Source organism: Rhinolophus sinicus, linkage group LG02, assembly GCF_036562045.2.
Source record: "Rhinolophus sinicus isolate RSC01 linkage group LG02, ASM3656204v1, whole genome shotgun sequence".
Lineage (NCBI taxonomy): Eukaryota > Metazoa > Chordata > Mammalia > Chiroptera > Rhinolophidae > Rhinolophus > Rhinolophus sinicus.
Window position 1 is genome coordinate 71,147,271 of NC_133752.1, and position 24,180 is coordinate 71,171,450.

At 41.0% G+C, this 24,180-nt stretch overlaps 1 protein-coding gene across 3 annotated transcripts in view; it reads left to right on the forward strand.

The window, feature by feature from the left end:
• The first annotated feature begins 856 nt into the window (after nucleotides 1–856).
• LNX1 (ligand of numb-protein X 1) overlaps nucleotides 857–24,180 on the forward strand; it is a 108,875-nt gene continuing 85,551 nt past the window's right edge. For all 3 annotated transcript variants that reach the window (XM_019740121.2, XM_019740122.2, XM_019740123.2), the window contains exons 1-2: nucleotides 857–993; nucleotides 17,434–17,919. In XM_019740121.2, coding sequence (XP_019595680.2) covers nucleotides 17,528–17,919 — 392 coding nt within the window. In that variant the 5' untranslated portion in view covers nucleotides 857–993; nucleotides 17,434–17,527. The remainder of the gene's footprint in view (nucleotides 994–17,433; nucleotides 17,920–24,180) is intronic.

Sequence of the window (24,180 nt, forward strand, 5' to 3'; positions counted from 1 at the left end):
TGGAAAAGCTGAAGCAACACCGTGACTTGTACAGTGTCACACTCCAAGCTTGGGACAGAAATAATTCTGACTCCTCCTTCCTGGCTCTAACCAGCAGACAACGCCACATTATTACTGTACTATCATTCAAATCTGAATCATTTAAATTGCTCCTAATTGCAGGCCTATGGTGAACTGTAACTGCCGTGTGACTCTAACTGCCGGGCCAGCAGAGGTAGGAATGACTGAGGTTTGAGACTCCTGAATATGGAATGAAATGCTGGAAGAGGGTAGGAGTAGGGGAAAAGCGTTTGCAAACTTGACTTTGAAACTGCTGACAAGTGCCATACTTAGATTTTTTTTTCGATGAATTTGAAACGTCACCTCCAATGTGTTATTATATTGTAACAGAGAAGCACTTGGGGTTCAAACGAATGCCATTCAAAAAGGCATTTGGGTCTAAATCTCACATATTTCCCAAGAGGTCAATCTTCACACTCTTTCTTTTTATGCCCACTAAACTGCTGTCGCGTTTGGATGTTTAAACTTCCTTTTAAACTCTTTTGTAGGCAGCTATTGAGAGGCGGGTGGGAGGAGAGGGCCAAGGAAGCATCCAGGCTTATAAATTCAGATCTGTCCACGGGGCTGGCCACGTGTCATGCTCAGGAAAGAAAGTACATTCCATCCGGCAAATTGCTCTAACTGATTCATTTGTCCACGCAGAGACGCCACCTACCTGCTCGCAGGTATTCAGGTAAATGACAGGTGGGCGGGACCTACTGACTGTTTCAATAGCTAAGGGCCCAGCAATGTTTTATCTGTCCAGGCTCCCGTGATGTCACACATTTCCTGCTCTCCACCGACCAATGCCCTCCTCCTTCCTCTAGGCACCTGTACACAGAGGTTGAGGCTGGTCACAGCTCGGCCGGCTCGGGGAGCTGCTGGATTCACCCACAAGGCATGAGAGCTGCAGGGCTGCTACTGTTTTGAGAGCCCCACACAGACACTTAAAAGGTGAGCTGAAACTCCTTTTTTCTCCCTTGGAATTTAGACCACTGGCCCCTGAGGGATCCAAACCAGGAATTTGAATGAAAAATTTAAGCTGGATGGCTTAGCCCTGGGTGTTTGTCCCACAGGGAGAAGCCCTTTTGAGAGGGAAGAGCAGAGGGATGCCTTTGACATTTTCGTTGCACAGGAAAGTTCTCCCAGGCCAGATATTTAATCCTTTTTGTTTCTCTTAATCATTAATCCAGCTTCTGCTTGTCTGGGAAGTTGATCTGATTTTTTTTTTTTTTTTTTTTTTTTTTTAACCCTGGAGTGGAGTAGAGACTTTTTTGAAACTTAACTCAAAGGTGCAGACCAGTTCAGCCCGTTTAATGGGGGTTGGGAGGCCAGCGCCAACTGAATACAGAATTGCCTTAACGGCTTTATTTTGCCTTACTTTCTTCATTCATCACACTAGATTTCGATCTAAACCCGTGAAATGTTCTTAATTTTTTTCCCCCCTGAAAGTCTATTTCTCAGATAGGTAAATTCTGTTGCCCTACTCAGAAGCCCCTCCACTCCAGTTTCCCTTTCTCTTTCTTCTCTAAAAAACAAGCCTGCTGTTTTCTTTGTTCTCTGTTGAACACTCTTTTTAAACCACTTTGCAGTCTGGTTAGAATTACCTACTTTCGGACCTGCGCTGGCTGCCTGTTGACCTTGGGTTAAAGTATGGACTATTTCCTCATTGCTTTACAAAAACGTAACTTCAGGTCTGACATTTGATTTTTTTGAACTTGTCCACGTTTTCTCTCTCTTTTTCTTTTAATAGCAAATATACCAAGGAGATTGTTCTGCCAGGACCAGACTTTTTTTTTTTTTTTTTTAAAGTAATTTTACCTCTAGGATCCATTTTTGTTTTCTTACTCCTGATCACACAGCCGGTACTACTTCTATCCTTGACAGCCCAAGAGCCACACTCTACACCCAATCCTGTCGTTAGAGAACGGAAAGAAACCACCTCCAATCCCACTACCCTACCGGGATGAACTTGGGAGAGAAATCCACCTTCCAGGCAGGCATTTCATTCTGGGTTCCTTCATAGGTTATGTTTTCTGAGATTTCAGTTAGCAAATACGTTTGCAAAAGAATAACCTGTTGGGAATTATGCTCACACTCATTCACCCAGAAATTCAAAGTGCATGTCAATTCTTCAAAAGCATTAAGTTGAAACAAGCTGAGAAAATTTTTGTCTCCAACAGTTGCTTCTCACCCTGAGAATCTGCCCTGTGCTATTGTCAACATCCCTCTTAGTACTTGGAGGCTTGTATTATTCTTTAACTGACCTTTGTGTCTGTTCTTTTCCCTGAGCTGGTGTGTTTGGGTGCTGGCTACTGCTTGTTCCTTATTAGTGTTCTCACTTGATTCAGAGTTCTGTCAGCAGAGGAGAGAAAAATATCTCTTAGACCCTGAATCTTCTGGATAAAAACTTGTCTTTAAAGTCACAAACTTCTCCCACCAGTTTACCATGGTTCATGGTTCTTTGCACAGTAGTTAATTAATGATTGAACAAATCATTTCATCACTGTATGTCAGCCTCTCTGGCTACTAAAGGAACAAAGCTGTGGCTACCAGGCCCCCAGATATAATAAAGGAAAAAATACATAGAGATAGCAATTCAGGGTCAGGTTATCTAGAACGCAGTTTGTCTCTTGAATAATTTACACATGAGTATTGTCTGAAAGGACAAGAAGACCCACAGTGGTACCCTTCCTGTAGTTAACTCCATCTCTTGGTTCAAGTGGCAATAAGGTCTGGTTGAAAAATGTACAATGTCTTCCATTTATGTCCTTGAGCAAGTTACTTAACTTCTCTGACCCTCAATTTCTTCATTAGTAAAACAGGAGATGATTTTCCCTACGATATAATGTAGTTGTGAGAAGTAAATGAGGTAACATATATGGAGCATTGAGCGACAACGCCGGTGCTAGGTGGGTGTCAAATAAAGGCTAGGTCTATCCTTCTTGAAGGCATTTTTCTGGGTTGTTTGGAAGAGATAGTCACCCCTATTGAGATAAAAGATCTTATGTGGTTACAACTATTAGGAACCCTAATAGTTATTGTTATGATTATTAATTATAAGTAATTAAGTCCAATGTTAACAGATACGAGAAAAAAACAGGCAGGAGGCAGGAGAATGCTTAAACTATGTCATTAAACACATCAGGTAGATTGGTCTCCACTAGTCTCCCAGGATGCGTTTAAGAGTTTCTAGCTCTTGCTGTTACTCCAACCTTCTCCCACCTCAAGGCTGTCATTCCATGACAGACTACAAAATGTGGTCCAGGTCTTTGGGGGAAAAGGATCCTGCTGTCACTTCCTGTAATCTGATTTGGCAGACAGCCCTTTCTGCTTGCAAATGTGCTCTCTCCAGGGCAGATTGGGAGCTTGGTCTCCTCCAATTGTTCATATAACCACTGTTTGCTGCAGCCTGGGTGAGCTACCTGCCAAGTCACTGGGAAGAGAAGGCAACTGGTTTGGAGCCTTTACTCTACTATGAAAGGGGGACTTGCGGATCCTTTGGATGTGATTGTACCCCTAGTGGACTATCCTCTGCCTTTCTATGACCTTGAGTCATTGTGTAAGAGCAAGTGTTTTTCCAAGTCCCTGGAATCTCCTCCAAGTCTCGCCCTATACTGAAAAGATAAGGCAAGCTTTCATCATTCAAGAGCAACATAACAGCCTGGTGGATTGAGAACAGGAGTGTAGAACCTTGAACCTACTACTAGCTTGCTCAGGGTCCCTGGGGAAGAGCCTTAACCTCCCTGCCTGTCAGTTTCCTTGTCTACCTTTTCCCGAAAGAGGATGCTAAAATGGTATACTTCACAGACCACCTCTGTCCTATAACAGAAGCTACATGGGCTGCACACTTGGGAGAGTAGGTCAGACTTACTGCAGCGGGATGGGCAATGCCTTGCTAGGAAATATTAATCATTTAATTCAAGGTGGAACAGTACCAGTGCTTTAGAATAGTTGTCTGGTCTCTGGCATCAGATAGCCTGAGTTCAAAACCCAGCTGTGACCTGGGATAGGTTATTTAATCCCGCTTTACCTCAGCTGTAAAATAGAGTTATTAGGAAGATAAAATGAGTTTAAATATAAAAAGTGCTTGGAATAGTAGCTGGCACAATGATGGCTATTACAGGCCACCCCCATATAACACGGCACATCTATAACATGGTTCAAGAATTGGGGGAAACCCTTGTACAACATGGCGTCCTAGAACACGGTTTCACTCTAACATGGTTTGACAATTAGAGAAATCCCCGAACAACACAGAGTGTAATAAGAGCTTTTAAGAGCAAAAAATATCTCATTTGCAATTAGGGAAATCCCCAAATAACATGGAACATAATAAAAGATTTTAAGAGCAAAAGATACCTCATTTGAAATTTTTCATTCAAGCGTGGATGTCATATCAGATTCGACTGCAGAATTTTAAAATTTATTAGAATTTTAAATCCATTTTGTTCATGCAGTATTAAGTTCAGAGGATGAAGATATCTTGCCAAAAACAAAACACCCTCGGTTAATGGTGCTTAGTAGTGATGACAAAGAAAACATTATGTAATACATATTAATATGTTATACTTTTGGCGAAAATTACTTTAATAAAGATATTTATCTTAATTATAAAAATATAATAGTATGTTTTTTAATTTTTGGAACCTTTTTTGTACTAGTTCTGTTTCATATAACACGGATTCTCATAACTGCATTTTTTAGGAACCCAACAACCATGTTATACAGGGGTTACCTGTACTAGTATTATTTTCTTGAGAGGAATACAGCATAGTGGGTAGAATAAGATGGGTTCAAGACCCAGTTCTGCCATGTAATTCCTAAGCTAAACAAGTTACTTAATATCTCTGTCTCAGTTTCATCATCTGGCAAATGGAATATTTATCAAACCCAGTGCTGTTGTGAGGAATAATTAAAATGATTTCATGTAAATGCCAAGTATATAGTAAAATATACATCTTAACTATTGTTCTATTATTGTAGAAAACATTTGTTATATTCGTTACATTTAGACTTCTTAGGTCATGCTATAGTCTGGACATAATAATGATGGAAACAGTAATAAGTTGAGGGCCAAAGACTGAACAAAAGAAATTTCCCCAAGGCCCCCTAAGGTCTAGAAGGAAAACCCATTAACAAAGACTATCTCGTTTATCTTGGAGTTCCAGGGAGGGTACCGTGTTTCCCCGAAAATAAGATAATCAGTTCTAATGCGTCTTTTGGAGCAAAAATTAATATAAGACCTGGTCTTATTTTACTGTAAGACTGGGTCTATAATATAATATAATATAATATAATATAATATAATATAATATAATATAATATAATATAATATAATACTGGGTCTTAATTTTTGCTCCAAAAGACGCATTAGAGCTGATTGTCTGGCTAGGTCTTATTTTCAAAGAAACAGGGTAGCTGCCAGTTGCAATGCCTGGTCTTTTGCAGAACTGTGGGCAGTAGGATGTAAATAAACAGTGAGTTGTCCTGGTACAATGATTCCCAGCTTCCTGGCTTCCAGTGTCTCCTTTTTAGATTTGAATTCCTCACTTAGAGTGGAGAAAATCAGCTCTGCTAGGATGCTGACAACCTAAAAGAGCATTCTGTAAGATGACGCCAAGAGAGGACATAGAAGGAGGCTCTAAAATGTGTCCTCCTCACGGCCTCAGTATTCATGGACTTCCTGGATGTATGAAACGATTCCTGATGTTTATGTGCTGGCATCACATAGACTCACTTTTATGTGGGTGGCAAATGTATCGTCCTCTGACAGTGCGTTCAAAGTATCGAGGGCTTTTCAAAACTCTTTGGAAGGAAGACTACATCACTCTTCTGAGGTTAATGGGATGCAACCATTCACTGTCCCCAAAGAATAAGAGATAACATGAAAACCATACAAGTTTCTAAGTATAAAAACTGCACTGAGCTGAAATCAGAAACAGAAAATATTGGTTGTCTCCTGTAAACTTCTTACATTCACCATTTCCTCTTACCTCATTTTGTTCTAAGTGACATGAGGACACCATAGGGACCTATTGCTTAGTTAACCCAGAGACAGATTTCAGATCAATATGAGGAAGAACTTTGCATTTTTTAGAGTTGTCCAAAAATCCAGTAGGTTGCCTTTTGGGTACTGAGTTCCCTGTCACTGAAGGTGATTGTTTTTTGGTATATTTAGGACCTGGTATGTGTTTGCTGAATGAATGAATGATTGAATGAATGAATGCCAAAGAAGATCTGTATTTCTTTAGCAGCACATGCACTCATTTGTAAAGTGAAGATTATATCCCTGGTCTCATAGGATCATTTTAGAGATTAAATGAGAAAATACATGTAAAATATCTCACACGGTATCTTGTATCTAGTGAATTGCTTATTAAATAGTACTAATTATTATGTTTTATTTTATATTATAGTCTAACTAGGCAGAGGGGAGAAGGGAGTCCTGCTTCTGGTGGACGGTAGACAAGACGACTTTGAAATTTGAAATTTGCAGTTTTTATTATAGACTGTTCTTTTTCTCTTCACCCCTGCCCTTCTCCCTCTACTTTTCTAGAAGAACTTCTCCCCCTGCTCTAGGAAGCCACGTTCCTTGATATGGTGGATTGGCTAGTACATTTCTAACAGTGGCAGGCAGTCCCAATTTCTGTCCCAATCAACAAGGCCCATTTGTTTTTTTTTTTTTTACATCACTAATTTATAACTTGGAATGTGTGGATTTACATTCCACCATTATTTTCTGGTGACTCTTATTTGCTTCTTGTGTTTGATGCGTTTGTCATGGGGCCACAAAAAACTTCACCAACAGCAGAATGGAAACTCTCCAAGCATTTTCTTTAATGGCCTCTTGGCACAATGCATGGCAACAGCACATGCATGATGGTGTGGTCCAAATATGTCATTGCTATCTGTTGGGATGATTTGCATAACTTGCTTGTGACTGTTTTTCTCAGTCACATGGCCTCTTTTGAATAGAACGCTGTATGTGTAGGTTCCTGCATACTCACATCAATATATGAGTCACCTAATGTTTTCAAACTCCTCATTAAGAATTATTGTTATGCTTGTAATATGTCTTCAACAACACACACACCCTCAGCCATTCTATCTGTGGCCTTTTTTCCACTTGGGGCCCTTGCAAATGTGGTTTAACAGTCATTCTTGAAGATCTGTATTCTAACTTAGTAATGGATTAAAAGGAAATTATTCTATTTTTATACCAGGGCAGAACTGCTATCCCTAAGTATGTAGAAGTCTAACTAGCTTGTTCCTAGCTGCTGCCCCAACGTACATTCTGTATCCCTAAGCCATGTAGAGAAGTGTTGGAGTGCATCATTGGGAAGGTTCACACCATCGCTAGGGGAATACCCGTGGAAATATATAGCTCCTGTATTATTTTTCCTAGGGCTGCTATGACAAATTACCATAAACTTGGTCGCTTAAAACAATACAAATTTATTCTCTCACAGTTCCGGAGGCCAGAAGTTTGAAATTAAGGTGTTACCAGGGTCTTGCTTCCTCCAAAGACTCCAGAAGAGAATCTTTCCTTTCCTCATCCAGCTTCTGGCATCTCCAGACACTCCTTGATTTGTGGCTGCATAACTTCAATCTCTGCCTCTGTTTTTACATTAGCTTTTCCTCTGTGTCTGTCTTCTCTTCTTCTGTCTCTTACAAAGACACTTGTCATTGGATTTAGGGTAAATCAGATAATCCACGATGATCTTATCTCAAGATCCTTAACTAATTACATCTTCAAAGACCATTTTTCTTATAAGGTCACATTCACAGGTGCTGGGTTTTAGGACGTGGACATATCTTTTGGGGGGATATCATTCTACCCCCTACATCCTCCAACTGACATGCATACACACAGGCCCCTCCCACTACTTATGGAGAAATTCCTTGTCTACTCGGACACCGAAATATTGGGCAAAATACAGGTAAGGAGAGTTAGAATTGGCAGCCTTCACCACTACCATTATTTATTTCTTTGTCCAAGGCACAATAGTGTTTTATATTCTAAAGTCCTACTGAGTTTTTTCAGTCAATAATGGGATATATCTACAAAAGCAAATCAATGAAGGCCATCTTAGGTTGCTTTAATAGACAAGTAGTGTCCTAGTTAAGGAAGTGATTATTCCACTGAATCCTGAGCTCATTAATCCACAACTGGATAAGTGTTCACTTCCAGGTGCCATGTTTTCAAAGGGACCTTAACAAACTAGAGGGCAGCCCAGGTGGACTATTTACCACCACCTGGAACAGCCAGGAAGACAAACAACTGAAAGAACCAAAGACGCAAAGAAAAGATAAGAAAGAAACCACAAATTAATGCTTTCTTTAATTTTGGGGGCTGTCATGTTTTGAGGGGGTGAATGTTACACTTAAAGGCAGAACAAGGGTCATAGTAATAAGAAGGAAGCATTCAGCTGTTGGCAAACTGATGAGTTCCCCATCATTGGAGCTGTTTTAAGCAGAAGCTGGGAGGTCATCCCTCAGTGATGTTGTAAAGAGGACCCCTGCACTTGGTGAGAATCTAAGATCTGTATGCAACTCAAAACCCTGTGACTTCTAGAGAAATAACTTTAAAATCTCAAATACAGACCATCATGTGGGAACACCAAACACCACTCTGTTTATTACTCCTCTTCCTTGATTGAGGAATTTCTTCCCCCCTCCTGGATTTCTTCCCACTTGTCCAAATTCCAGTTATCTTTTATAATCCTCTGTGAGGGCCATCTATTCCATGAACTTTCCTTGACTGTTCTGGGCCACACTACACTGCTCTCTTATCCTTTTTCCTCCAAACTAGTCCCTGGCTCCTATTTTGGAGGACCACACTCATTGTCATATTTTTGTGTATTCTCTTGCAGTGTTTTAACATTTTTTTTCTATATGTACACTCCATGTTTCCTAATTAGACTTTAACTCATTCAAGACAAAATTGAATTCCCTATGGAAACACTCACAGAATTGAAGACAAATGCCAGGCATGTAATAAGTGATTAATAAATACCTTTAGAATTGAAACACAACTGGAAAATGCTGAGAATACAAATACCTTCCTTCATCTTGTTCTTCCCTCCATAAAACTCTGTTACCTGTTTAAAAACCATAAGCATTTCCTAAAATTGTTTTTTAGCCTTGGGTGGAGGAATGCCAGCTTGCTTCTTCCCCATGCTTCTCCTCTGGCATCAACGTTTTCAGGACTCTATGGAAACTATGTGCGTGAACAGAGCCCTTGGTGAATGCAAAATACTCTGCCTTCATTTTGGTTGTTGGCAGGGACTCAGCTCCATTTCATTGTATTGATAGACGAGGAAATGGAAGGACATCTTTTCTGGGACAGAGTTCTTACAAATAAATCCAAGTATGAAAGGTGTGCCACCACACCCCAGGGAAAAGGCAGTAAAATCTGGGAGGAGAGGCAAAGCTCTCTAACCAGCTGGCGAAGACCTGCCCTGGCTTCTTAAACTTGTATCTAATTGGCTAGCTACTTCTGACTGTTCACTTAATCACTTCCTTTGTTTTTTTCCCACTTTCTGAATATTTATGTTCTCAGTTGTTGACTCCAGATGTGTCATATTGTCTCCTTCTAGTTTAGTTGTCCTTTAATTTCCTGACCATATTTTGACCTCTTTAAAGACCATGTATATATAGTTTTTGTCCTTTCTAGTGTTGGCCATGTTATGAAGGCTTTGTCATTCACAGATTGCATCAATGAATTGCCTTCTTCTTGTTGGAGATCATCGATTTAAATATTAAGTAGCAGCGGAGTTAACCCTGACCCTTGCAACAACCCATAAGCACCTGCCCTCCCTCTGCTACCTCTTCTTTTCTTCTGCAATGTATATGGCGTCCCCCCCATGTCACCCTGCCTGCCCCCTCTCTTGGTTCGAAGATAGTTTTTAATCCCACGTGTGACTATTTTTATTCAGGTCACTGAAGACCCTAATTCCTCCCTATAAGCTAAGAAGTAGCCCACAGAGCATTTGTCCATCTTCTTACGTACATTACTTAACAACTGGCATTTATAAAAAAAAAAAAATTGATGGCACCAAGTTTATATTAATTATTGACACCTGCAAATCTCACTCAATGTATTCATAATCTAAAATGTAATTGTAAATTTACTTTGTTGAATAGAAGATAGAGTTTGCCCTAATTTCTGCAATGGCTTTTCCACCAAATAATGTAATTTAGGAGTTCGAGCCAGGGTCAGGGCAGTGGTTAGACAAACATGCCTGCTGGGTAATTATTTTAGAAAGAGAGACAAGGCCACCAATTTAGTGGCGCTAGTCCATTCTGTTCCTCCTTGGGTGTACTTCTGGTTTTCAAGGTCCAGGATGGTGTTTCTAAGTGACTGTGATCTGTGCTCTGAGGTGTGGCCCCAGTGACCAGATTGAAACCAACACCAACCATGCTGCCTGTGCAGCTTCATACACATTTTAAAACATCGACAACTAAAAACCTTAACACTCAGTTTCTTGAAGCGAAAAGTTACCTTGCATATATAGGGGCTCTTAGAGTTTCTGTGTTTGAGATACAGTGTAAAACATTAGGGATGGTTGAAGGAATTGAAAGATTTTGAACAACAATAAATAAATCAGCAAAAATTACAAAGCAGTCTCAACTACAGTAGGGCAGAGCCTCACACTGTTTCTAAAATGTCAGAATCCACAGTGTCCTTGCGGGAGAGAACTTTTCTGTCACTTGCCTGGCCTCTCTGACGTGTTCACAAGACAAAGCTCTTTCAGGGTCCAATCATTTTGTGATCTTTTGGGGGACCTGGCTTTAGGTTACATGTTTTCCTTTCATTTGAAGTAAGTTCTTCCTTTCTTCCTCTTGCCTCGTGAATCCTTCAGCAAACTGCTTACCTGGCATCTCTGTCTAGTATAATAATCAGCTGAGTAACAATCAATTGAGTGGCGCATCTGTGACAAGTTTGTATTTCTCCAGTTTTGCCATTGCATGGCTGGGAACCAGGTCAGGTACAAGGAAAGATCGAGACCCACAGAGGTTGTTGGTAGCAGAGTTGCATCCAAACCACAGTCTTGACACCCCACTCTCTCTACTTGGGTTTCTAAAAGTAATATCAACAGAGTCATGATTAAGGTGAGGCAAATGATATACTCATCTTTCGGTGCAAAATTTAAGGGGGCACCAAAAAAACTCAGTAATCACAGTAAGTAATATTTTAAAAAGTCAAAATTAATGCAAAAAGTTCACGATGAACAAAAAATCAAAATTCATTTAACTAAACACAGGATCAGTAAGTTAAAGTTATTTAAAAGTTATTTCATTTAGTCAAGAGAAATTGTCAAATATAGCAATTTCCTCAACTGAAACTGAGATAAGCAAAGAGGTAGGTTTTGAAAATATTGATGCGCTTGCTTCCATTAAAGCCAGGAAAGCAGAACTACTTCTTTAAATTCTGTTTTTAGTGTAAATAAAATATTTAAACTTAAAAACTTAAAATGATGTTGTAAGTTTTAATATACTTCCTTTTCATGTTACCCACATTGTTTTCAACTACCTTAATGATCTGGGGGAAAATTAACCATTAAAATATACACAAAAACATGTATATCGGGACACACGGTTTCCTTTTGCCTCGGGCTACAACGTGGATCAGCGCAGCACAAGTGGGATAAATGCACCTGTGATTTAGGAATGTCTTCAGTGGGTTATTCTGAACATGGTTGTCAAAGGCCAGGTAGGAATTTTCCATAAGCAAGTCTCTCCAGCAGACGCCCCTCCCCTGGATAAGAGAAGTCCAAGGTGACTCACTAGTACACGTCCTCCACTTTCCTTCTCGGGAAATTGTGTGGCTCCTCCTCCTCCTCCTCCTCCTCCTCCTCCTCCTCCTCCTCCTCCTCCTCCTCTTCTTTTCTCCTCTTCCTCTTCCTCTTCCTCTTCCTCTTCCTCTTCTTCTTCTTCTTCTTCTTCTTCTTCTTCTTCTTCTTCTTCTTCCTCTTCTTCTCCTTCTCCTTTTTTTGGGGGGTGGGGAATAGGGGAGTGGAAAGTGGTAAGGAGCATCTGGAGCCGCAGGACTTCAAGTTCATCTGGTTGCCCCTCCATCAGCTGCCCTTGGCCTGTCACTATTTAACTTTTTCATTTATTAGTGAATTTGAGTGAAAGTTCATCAATGTCTGTACTGTGGGTAGGAAAAAGTATTTCTGACTTGCGATTTGTTTAGATGGTTTCCATTTCTCTTTTCTTGTGTTATTTATTTTGTCAAGTACATTTTAGGACAACAAGATTTATCAAAATAAAGGAATGCTTACAAGCAGATGGGAGAGCCCCAGTTCCCCAAATACCATTTGTTCTGGGGATCATGTTAGACACCGAGGATTCCTGTACCAAACTGTTTAGCCACTGAGGATTTTCTTCAGTTTATATAAATCAACCCAATGCCACTAAATGTCTTTGCATTTTCTAAGCTATGTTCACAGTCCTTGTTTTTGTTTTTGAAAGCCCCTACTTTTCTACCTTATTAACCTTGATTTTTCCCCACTTTGTGACCAAGAATTGCTATTGCTAATTGCTTCCTCCGGGCCTCAGGGCAGTGTCTCCTGCTCAGCTCATCAGGCAGGACCAGTGAGCAATGGCTGCTTTTTTGCTACCAAGAAAACAGGTAGAGTCTTTGGCTCTGGAAGTGTTTACTCCCACTTTGTTCTGTCCTGGCTCATTCATCCACACAATGTAGGAGGGACAACTGATAAATCAGGGAGCTTGCAGAGAGGCTGGAAACCTGAAGGAATGCCAGATGAACCTAAGGCTGCTGAACCTGCGGGAGGGCATGGAGTCTGTCTTCAAATAATTTAAAGGGCTTAAGGAACTAGACATATTCTAAATAGCTCCTAGGATAATGCTGGCGCCCACAGAGGGACTGGTTGAGTTCTAGAGAGGCAAATTTTTCCTCAACATACAGACTTTCCCTCCCTAATAGTCAGAGCTGTCCAAAGGCAGAATGATCTGTTTTATAAAGTAATAAAGTCCTGTTTCATTTGAGGACCATTCCTCAAGGCTCCCTTTCAACCTGAAGAGTCAATGGCTGCAATGTTTCATCTTTCTCAAGGTTAAAGTACCAATGCAGACACACTGCCATTTGACTGTAGCAATGGAGTCTTTTTAATAATATGATATCCCATTACTATTGTTGGAAAACTGTGACTCAATGACTCATGCAACTATGTAAGGGATGCTTCAGAGTCAAGTCCTGTCCTTTCAAAAGGACGATGTGAAATTGTCAGTGCAGCATGCCAAATGATGTTTATCCATCACCTTTCTAGTGGAGTATATGGTTTATTCTGGTGACTACATCAGATAACCATTTTCTATAAAGTCAGTGTGTGTTTAAAAAAGAATTAGTGGAACAGTAGCCCACCAGGGACCCCCATTGTTCTGGTAAGTCACCTCTTGCTGAAATTTTTCTACTTCCAAACAGGCTATATCCCAGAGGCTGTTCTTATGTCTGTTAGATTTTTGTACAGGTAACAGTATACATATGACTTCTAACGACCCTCTTGCTTGAGGACAACATGGACTCGCTTTGGCTCTGGAATGTATCTTTGTTGTCAGCCTCGGAAGTTCAGAATTTCGAAGTTAGGTAGAAGAGCTTCTGTACAGGTTCAGGCCAGACCATAAGCTGGTGGGAAAGGAAGCAGGGATTAAGGACAAACAGAGATGGAGATTTTTATTTTTCCTGGCACTTCTCAGCACTGCAGAGTGTAGGCTACACATATCTCTAAAAGTCACCTCAGGCTTCTACTGTGTTTCCCTGAAAATCAGACCTAGCCAGATAATCAGCTTTAATGTGTCTTTTGGAGCAAAAATTAATATAAGACCCAGTTTTGTATTGTATTATATTATATAGACCTGGTCTTATGTTAATTTTTGCTCCAGAAGACTCATTAGAGCTGATTGTCCGGCTAAGTCTTATTTCCAGGGAAAAACGGTATTCTACCTCAAATCAGAGGAGAGGGAGAAAGAAGGGTTCCTAAGCTGAAAAAGAGTTCCTAGACCCCCAACCACCATACGCACACCCCAGGAGGGAATTCACTTCTGTACTCTTTCTTCCAACTACAAAAAAGCCCTATTGCAGCTTTCTCTCCTTTCCTCAGCCAGGGCCAGACACATTGAGTAATGTAAATGAACTCAAAGCTGACAGGCCCTCTCGCTCACTTTGGGGAGAGAAAATAGTTTACCTTTTAAGCCTTAATGATTTTTGATCATTTCTTCTCAATTCAGCAGCAAGGCACATCTATGTCTAAAAGCATGATACATCATACATGTTTATAAGACGTAAACTGGAAATAAGAAATGTCAGGTAAATGATCTTAATCATATTTTTAAAAGTCTACCTCGTTCTTTAGAGCCAAAACTGCTTGTTCAGTCAATTCTCTCATAATCTGTGTTTATTCATATAGGCTTTATTTAGTCTAAGACAAAGTCAGAAAATATATACATCAGTGTTTACATTAATAGTATATTAGGAATCTGGTTTATGCACATGAGTAAGTGCCAGGGAATTCAAATCACTGAGAGAGAGAGAGAGAGAGAGAGAGAGAGAGAGAGAGCGCACTGGAGTTGGGTCTAAAATCTGCCACTTTTGCTTGCCCCGTTCATTCTGTCTCAGGCATTTTAGCACTCAATAAAGTCAAAGAAATTTTTTATTCAGAGACCTTGGAAAAACCTACTTGCAGTAGAGTATAAAGAGATTTTAAACCTAATTTCCCTTATCTAAGTGCCCTTATATTTGGTTAGTTACAGTATTGGGATTCTGACTAGCCATGATCAGGAAAGATGCTGAGAGACAAAGTCACAAAATAGTTAGGAGCAGAAATTGGAGTCAGCAGCCCCGTCTGGGTTTCTTTCTTTTTTTTGGTGTGACTGGCAAGTTACTTACATGCCATACTTCCATTTCCTCATATGTTAAATGAACAAATGAAACAAAAGAAAACTGGGGATTTGTGAGGATTCAGTAATATATAGAAGTGTCCTAGCACAGTGCCTGATACACAGTCAATGCTCAAAAAACTGTTAGGAAAAAAAAAAGGATTTTCCTTAACAGCCAATCACCCAAAACAAAACACCTCCACTTTATTAGCATAGAATCATAGAACTCTTTTTCTGAAGCATCTAGTCTAGCGGTTTGCTTTATGCCCCTCAAGGATTCTTCAGGGTTCTTCAGACAGAATATTATAAGAAACATGATGTGTCAAAGACATAAAAGTGGAGTTGGGGCTGCATGGGATGGAGCAGTGGTCACATCGCCACCCTCTTCTCCTTCCCTGCACTGGGAGAACCTGAGGCATCTGCCACCTTCCAGAGCTTAGTTAGAAAACCGAAAATCTGGCTTTATTCTACATTTCACCAATAAGGGAATGTGGCTTTTTTTTTTTCTTTTTTGTCATCGTACAACCAGCACAACAGTCCTATTATTTTCTAGTACAGCACATGAGAAAGAATGGACAGGACTAAAACACATGAGAGTATTTGATAGAATTCTGACAGAGGAACTTTAAAAGGTCTAGAGCTTTAGTTTAAAATATGTAAACCATTTTTTTCCTATAGTCGATGATAATCTTTTTGGTGGAATGTTTCCATTTTCATGTTTACTTTTCAACTGTTTTTCATGCCATTGAAAGCATTTCCTATGTGGTTCCAGAACCTTCTACCAGCCTTGAGGACATAGAGCAGCTAGGTAATTTAACTAGGAACACCTTCACCTTCCCCTGCACCCTCTACCTTAGCCTTCTGTGATCCTTCTGGATGCTAAAGAAAAGGCTATGATTTCTAAATGTTTTCACATTCAGGGTATTTTGCTTCGACCTCCTGACTAGAGTGTTCCTTTAGGCATATTAGCGCAGTGCAGAAATGTAAACACGAAGCTGACCCAATGAAAGCTTGAAGTCAATATATTTTCTTTTTGAGATAAGGCTATGTTTGCACAAAAAAACCTCAGACTTTATTTGGAAAAGAAAAAAGATATAACAGTCTATGACTGCCATGCTATTTCCAAACGTGGCTAGTTTCATGTTGGGTTATTCATGTGTCTTTACATTCCTGTGGAACACTTAAAGTCTTCATTTACTTTCAGAAAAGAAGAAAGTTAGGGTTGGGGTTTAGTGTGGGGTGTGGGATTCTTGATTGTCACGAAAGTTGATCCAGGTTCTCCTGGCGCATACCTCTGTCTGCACTGCTTATCTGGGCTTCTGATTACTTGTGTTTATGTCCACGTCCCCTGGACTGGGGACTCCATGAGAGCAGGGGTGTGTCCTTTAAAGCTCTGTCAAGCTCCACCATACCCAATTCACTACCTGACTCAGAGCTGGTGCTCAAAAAATATATATTGGCTAATTATCCAGGAGACTCCCTAAATCTTAATCAGGTATCTTGAAAACTCCATTAGTTTTGATTCCTATACCAAAGGAAAATATGTAGCATGATAATACTACTGGTTAATACTACTGGATAATGCTACTGGTTTGAATTATATATATATAATTGAGTAAAAGAACAAAGCAAAAAGACCCCTTATAGGAACTATAGCTTTCAGTTTCCAGGCCAATTGAGCTAGACGGGAGAGAAAATGAATTCAGGAACAGTACATGTAAGAATAGTAGCTAATACTTGTTGAGCACCTCATATGCCAGGCATAATTCTAAGAGCTTATGTGTATCCTATCACGTTTAATCCTCACAACTATCCTATGAAGTAGGCTATTATTATCCCCATTTTACAGACAGGAAAACAGAGACTTAAATCATTGTCCACCGTGGTGGTGGGATTTGAACCCGGGAAGTGTGTCTCCAGAACCCACTTAACCACTAAATGACTGGCTGATTGAGTGAATGAAATGCATACAGAAAACAATGCTTTCACCACAGTAAAAACATAACAGACTCAACAGCTCTCATTACTTCTCAGATGAGTTAGTTGAAGGCTTGGAAGACCTACCATTTTCTGAGTTTTGGAGAAAGATGGGGAAGAAAGGTGAGAGAAAGCCTTTACAGTGCTAACTTTTTTCTTGCCCTAATCTGACAGAGAATTTTATAAATCACGGATCTATTTAATTTTATAACAAATTATATTTTGTAGGGCATATTTCTTTTGAGGTACTCTAGGCATTTCTCAGATGTTACCCAAATGCATTGTACTACACCACCATGAGAGTGTTCAAGCTAAACTTATTCCCACTGGGATAGATAGTAAAACTGAGGCATCACGAGGCAAACTCACCTTCCCAAGATCCTATCCCTCAAGCCTGGCCTTCTGAATCATAGCTCAGGTCCCTGTCTGCTGGCAGCACTGTCTCATGTCTATAACAAATGGAGTCTTCAGTTTGCTTTGAAAACAAAGATAAGTCGTCTTGTTCTCTTTTAGGGTTACGGATGGCTCCTAGAAGATCTTGATTTGCTCTCGAGGAAATATAATTTGATTGGGTGGGTTTCCTGTCACACTGTCCCCCCAGTCAACCATGAGCCAGCCAGACCCTGCCAATGACCTCGATCCCAGCTCTGCACCCCTCTGTGTGGTGTGCGGCCAAGTGCACTCCCCTGAGGAAACCCACTTCTACACCTACACGGAAGATGTGGACGATGACCTCATATGCCACATCTGCCTGCAAGCCCTGCTGGACCCCCTTGACACGCCCTGTGGACACACCTACTGCACACTCTGTCTCACCAACTTCCTGGTTGAGAAGGACTTCTGCCCCGTGGATCGCAAGCCTGTGGTGCTCCAGCACTGCAAGAAATCCAGCATCCTGGTCCATAAGCTCCTCAACAAGCTGCTGGTGACCTGCCCGTTCACCGAGCATTGCACTGAGGTGTTGCAGCGCTGTGACCTGGAGCACCACTTTCAAACCAGGTAGGGCCTCCTCCTCCGCCCCCCTGAGAAGCCCCGCCCTTGAGGGGGCAGCTGGGACTCACCTGTCTCCTGAGGGCAGTATCCTGGGCGCTGTTTCTCTGTCTTCCTCTTTGCAACCAATGAAAGGATTCATTCAAAATAAGACATTGTTTAGGTGTTTATGGTCATGGCTCAGTGTAAGAAAACAGCACGTGATGGAGTTCTGTTGTGTGTCTGTGTGTGTTTATAGGTCTTTTTTTTTTTTTTTTTTTTTGCTTTTGGTGGTAAAATGTACATAACATTACATTTACCATTTTAACAATTTTGAAGTGTACATTTCAGTGGCATTAGATACATTCACGTTGTTGTGCATCCCTCACCACCATCCATTTTTAGAACTGTTTTCATCTTCCAGAATGAAACTCTGTCCCCACTGAACAAAAACTCTCCATTCCCTCCTCTCCAGCCCCTGGTAACCACCATTTTACTTTCTGTCTGTATGAATTTGACTACTCTAGGAACCGAAAAAAGAGGACTCATTCAGTATTTGCCCTCTTTTGATTGGCTTATTTCATATGGGTGCATTCTGAAATGTGAAAGATACTGGAAAGGTCTGGTGAGCAGAGTGGCTTTCTCTGAGGCTCATGGTCCCAAAAAAGATTTTTCTGGTGAGCATTGCTTGTCTTTTCATGGTTGAAAAAAAAAAAAGTCTCCCAATGTGACCCACAATTATTAGAATTTCCTCTGTATGGGAATTGGCAAGGCTCAACTGTTCTTTGAGGTGATATGAGGTATTTTCAACTAAGTTTTAAAATGAGAAATTCAGAAAACTTTTGTCCTTCAAGTGACTTATTCTGTGAACTTTTTGGCCAAGGTACACACACTGGCAGCAGAGTGATGGATGGTTGACTGACTGCCTCTGCTGGTGGCCAATATCACTAGCTCCACCTGTCCGCCTCTTTAGTCCATTTACATTATCGTGTTCCTGGGCATTCCTGTGTAGACAGCCTCAGGGCAGCCCTGGGTCTTGTTCCACATGAGGTGCTCCCTTAGAATATGTAAGGCACTTAGTAAAGGGTGAACAATAATACCACAATTATTTTGTAAGAAGACATTTGGAAGCTGGTGTTTATCTTGGTTTCAGTCATGATGAAGGTGAGAGGCAAACACAGGCGTTTTTTCCTAAAGGTCACGTTCTTTTTCTAAAGGTCATGAATCTGAGTCTTTGTCTTTTGAAACATGCAAATTCTCTAACATGCAAGTTTGCATCCAGAGCAATGGCCTGGGTGTAATGCTTCACACATATTTTCTATACCATTTATGTACATGAACTCATTTATTTCCCCTCAAGATGTTGAGCCAAATACATCTAATTCAGGTATGTGGGTTGCCTCTGACCCTTTGTTATTGTTGGTGTTTAAAGTAGGATGCCCCTCTTCTCAGACTGCCTGGCAGGAGCATTGGCCGGAGGAGATGGGGGTAAGGGAATCTATTTGTGACCTTTGCTGAAAGTTTTACGCAGCTAGGAGAGGTATTGTCTGGATGGAACAGATCTGGTGTCAGAGGTGAGGTAGGTACTGCAGGTGCTGGTACAGATCCAGGGCTAAGACTGGGGCCATGGTGGGGAGGGGAGGTGAGGAACACGAGGAGGAGAGAAGGCCCTGGTATAGCTCCCTCCACACATCGTATTCCTGTGTTCCTGGGGTGCTGCAATCTATACATTTGTGTTTGGGAGCTCCATTAGTTTCCATTTGCTGCTGTAACAAGTGACCACAAACTTAATGGCTTAAAACCACATAAATGTGTTATCTTATAGTTCTGAGGGTTAGAAGTCTAACATGGGTCTCCAGGTATTAACATCAAGGTGTTGGGAAGTCTGGTTCCTTTTGACTCTAGGGGAGAATCTGTTTCCCTGCCTTTTCCAGCTTCTGGAGGCCACCTGCCTTCCTTGGCTTGTGGCCCTTTCTCTATTTTCAAAGCCAGTGGCATAGAATCTTCTAGTCTCTCTCTCTCTCTCTCTCTCTCTCTCTCTCTCTCTCTCTCTCTCCTCTGCTTCTGTGACTCTGACCCTCCTACCTCCCTCTTATAAGTACATTTGTGATTACATTGGAATCCACTCAGTAGATCTACCTGGATAATCCAAGATCATTTCCTCATCTCAAGATCCTTAATTTAGTCACATCTGCAAAGTCCCTTGTGCCATGTAAGGGAGCATATTCATAGGTGCTGAGGATTTGGAGGTAGATGTCCTGAAATGGGGAGGGTATTCTACCCACCATAGGAGTTTTGCAGAGGAAGGGTAAGAGAAGAAAGAGAGAGAAAGAAAGAAATGGAGGTGCTCTCTGGAGAGAAAGTGAAAACGCAGCAGTTCCTCTGCAACCCCCTATAGAACTGATTTGGGCCCAAGAATATTCCTAAAAATAGGAGTAAGATGGCACATCGATCTGAGGGCAAGGCCAGAACAGAAGTGGGGAAAGGGGAGGGCTGGGAAAAGGCCGCTGGGGCCCTATTTGGTCTCCAGGAGAGAGATGACATGAGCACGTCAGCTGCCCGGGGTGGGAATTTCATTCACCCGCCCACACAGGCTGTGTGGCCCTCACACCTCAAAGAAGCCTGGGATAAAGGCTTGATGAACACTCAGCTGACATGCACGTTGGAAAAACAACTGTGAGGAAAGAACCCAAAACTAATTGAAATCACCTCTCTTAGCAGCGGCCTCAGAGTCCTTCACAGGTGCCCATCAGCAGCTCTCCGTGGAGGGAAAACTCCCACATAAAGGAAGTGTGGGGCCTCAACACTCGCTCTTGATCCTCTCCACACTTTGGCTTCCTAAGTAGGTTGAAACCAACATTTCCAAAAATATATTGTATATGTTAATCATCAAATGCTTAATATACACTTCCTTTCCTCCTGCCCCTCCCCTGGGCATTTTATTGGCAAGGATTAAGAATTTGGAGCTAATCCAGAACCTGACTCCAGAGCTCTCCTAGGCCTTGGGCCTGTGGCTGGGCCCATGGACCACCTCTGCCTGCCCTCAGAAGGCATATTAAGATTAAGTAGTTACTACCTCTGGCGTCCCTTGAACTGGGGAAACGAAGAGGTTACCAGTGGCAAGTATTTTCCTTACATTTCTATATGAGGCCTCCAGATTGGTGGCTGCTTGTAGGGGAGTGTTGTCATACGTTTGTGCTAGAAGATAGCTTTGCTTATAAATTTTGCATCTTGGTTTCAGTAATGAAAATGTAATGAGGTAAAAAAAATATTCTTTGGCTTATGGCACTCTAATGAATACAAACTGGTCGAGCTGAGAGTGTACGTAATAACGGAGAACTTAGCTTTAATTCTGGTTGAAACCACCATGTGACTGATATGACATACTCCCTTCTAGTGGGTCCAGGAGAGCTCACAGTCCTGAACTTTCTGGGGAACTCTATATTTAGATTCCTCCACCTCTAAAATGGGAATTTATTTCATTTGGCTCCTTGAATACAAAGCTCTTAAAGACATAATCACATTTAGAATATTGCCATTGTCCCTCTAGAAAAGAACATCTAGTAGAGAAAAATTTCCCCCTCAGCCAAGGTCTCGGTTCATGGCCTGTCCATAGGACCATGCTAATAATAACAGTACATTTAAGTCAGGGATACAGGCAGGCAGCCTCTCATCTGTAAACAAATGCTGCCTGTTTTCTCCAGAATCCCTGTCATTTGTAAACATTGTTATCTAACTACTTCAGACCCTGAGTTGAATGTAAATCCTTAAGTAAAACATTTAGGGCCGACTGTGGGTTCGCATGACTGGCTAGACTATCAACTACTTGGGTAACTGTTTCTGACTTCAGACTAGAGAGCTCTTCTATGGGAGTAAATCTGAGCGTGTGAGCTCAAGTTTGGAATCTTCTGGCTAATTCTGTTGACTTCTGCCCTCTTAGATGCTTGCAGACTCTCATAACATGGGTATATGGCAAAGAATTCCCACAAAGGTTAAGCGGGTAGGGCGTGGTAGATGAGGGTAAATGGAATCAAATATATGGTGATGGAAGGAGAACTGACCCTGGGTGGTGAACACACAATGTGATATATAGATGATGTGTTACAGAATTGTACACCTGAAATCTATGTAACTTTACTAACAATTGTCACCCCAATAAACTTTAATTAAAAAAAGAAAGAATTTCCACAAGCATGATGGGCTTGTTGAGTCAAACGGCAGCCTTCTAGCCAAAGGACATTGCCAGCAGATATAGCCAGGGCACTGACGAGGGCCAATTCGATGCATCTGTCTTGAAGCAAACCATGAGAGGTTGTGTGGAGGCGAAGCTTTCACTTCCTTGGTCCTGAGTGGGAGTTAATCTTAGGCTCAAGATAACCTCTTTGTTGTGTAATCTCATCATCTGTATATATAATATTTATCAAGAATCTGCAATAGGCCAGACCCTAAGTAAAAGAAAAAATACATCTAAGCTATTATTTCTGCCTCTGAGGAAATGACTTTTTAAAAGTAAAAGAGAGAAGTTGAAAACACACACACACACACACACATTGAATTGTTTCATAAGACAAGTCACTTTGCCCTTAACAGTTTCTCTCTTATGGAAGATAATAAAAATGAGAGATAATAAAGCTGACCCTTATTAAGTATTTACCAGCATGAATAAAAGATCGTTGTTCAATATTTTGAAATCAGCCATGAATGAAGATGTGATGTAATTGACACACCTGACTGAAGACAGTCTGGCGTTATTTTCTTGATTAACTTTGCACCCAGTGTCCTGGGAGTTTCCTCTCCAAAGACCTACCCTGGAACCTCTCTTGATCTTGACTGCTGTCAGGGGCCTTTTTCTGTAGTGTGTTCAGTAGAACACAGGCTCAGCTAACTCTCTACAGTGCAGTGAAGATTTTACTGCCAGAGTGCAGGTCTGGGGGAGTATTACCCTAGAAAAAGTGGGTTGGTTACAAGTCTTGTTGGTCACTGCAGTCTGGCTCAACATCTCCACTATAACTTTGACATACTTCCTTCATGTGACTTTCCCACCCTGAACCCAGCTTTTTCCCTGTCTAGCTGAGGGCCACACTTTTAGCTCTCTTGGGCATGGAAGAAATGAGGCAATTTTTCTGCACTGCTTTTTGAGAGAACCATTGAATTTCCATCAGATGATGCTCCAAGCAATTATTTAAAGAAACAACATTCTCCTGGGTACTCATTCCCAGAAATCTTCCTTACCTTTTCCCTTTCTTTCTAGTCATTTATTATCCATTGATATAAATGCTTAACCCCTACCCTGGCTCTTGCAAAGTTTGAAGTCCTGTTTTGCTAACTTGTCTCTGATTGACAAAGTTAGTCCAAAAAGTTGACTTTTTAACTGAGTCAAATTCTCTTTTATCCTACAAATATTTGTTGAACATCTACTGTATTCTAGGTACTGTGGTGAGGATACGATGGGGACCATGATCAGAGTTCCTTGTTTAGTGAAGAGAAGAGACCAAAAAAAAACAGGTAGTGATGGGTGATGGTGAGATGACATTTAGAAGAGAAATAGGATTTATGTAAAACCTGGGGTAAAGGATTAGGATTAGAAGTGTTTACTGTCAAGGAAGCTACAGAGGAATCCATGACTATTTGAAAGTGAGATTTTATTCCTAAGGGATTGTATTACTTAGGGTTACATCTGATGGCAGGTAACAAAAAATTCCAGTTATACTGATTTAACTATGTAAAAGTTTTCTTTTTCCCACTTAACACGAAGTCTGGTGGTAGGAAGTCTATGACTAGTGTGATGTTGCCATCAGGAATTCAGGCTCCTGCTTTTCAGATTAGCATTCGTCATCAAGTTTGTCACCTCATGGTCTCAAAATGGCTGCTGAAACTCCAGCATCACATTCAAGTTCCAGGTAGAAATAACCAGGTAGGAAGAACAAGGCAGAAAGGGCAAAATACAATGTGCAAACTGAGACTCCATCCCTTAAAGAGCTTTCTGGGACGCCTCACCCAGTTAACTTCTCCTCATCCCTCATTGACCTCTCTTGTATTACATGGCTCCCCATGTATGAGAGAGGCTATGTGCATTACCACCACGAACAAAACCTGGATTCTATTAAAAGAAAGAAGAGATTAGATATTGGATAGGCAATCAGCAGTTTTTGCAATAGTGACATAAACGCAACAACAAAAAACAATACCATCATTTTTATATTGCATTCATATCCATTAATGAATTTTATCCCCTTGAAATGCAGAAAAATGAAAGGGCAGGCATTCTTTTTTCACATAGACTTGGAGAAG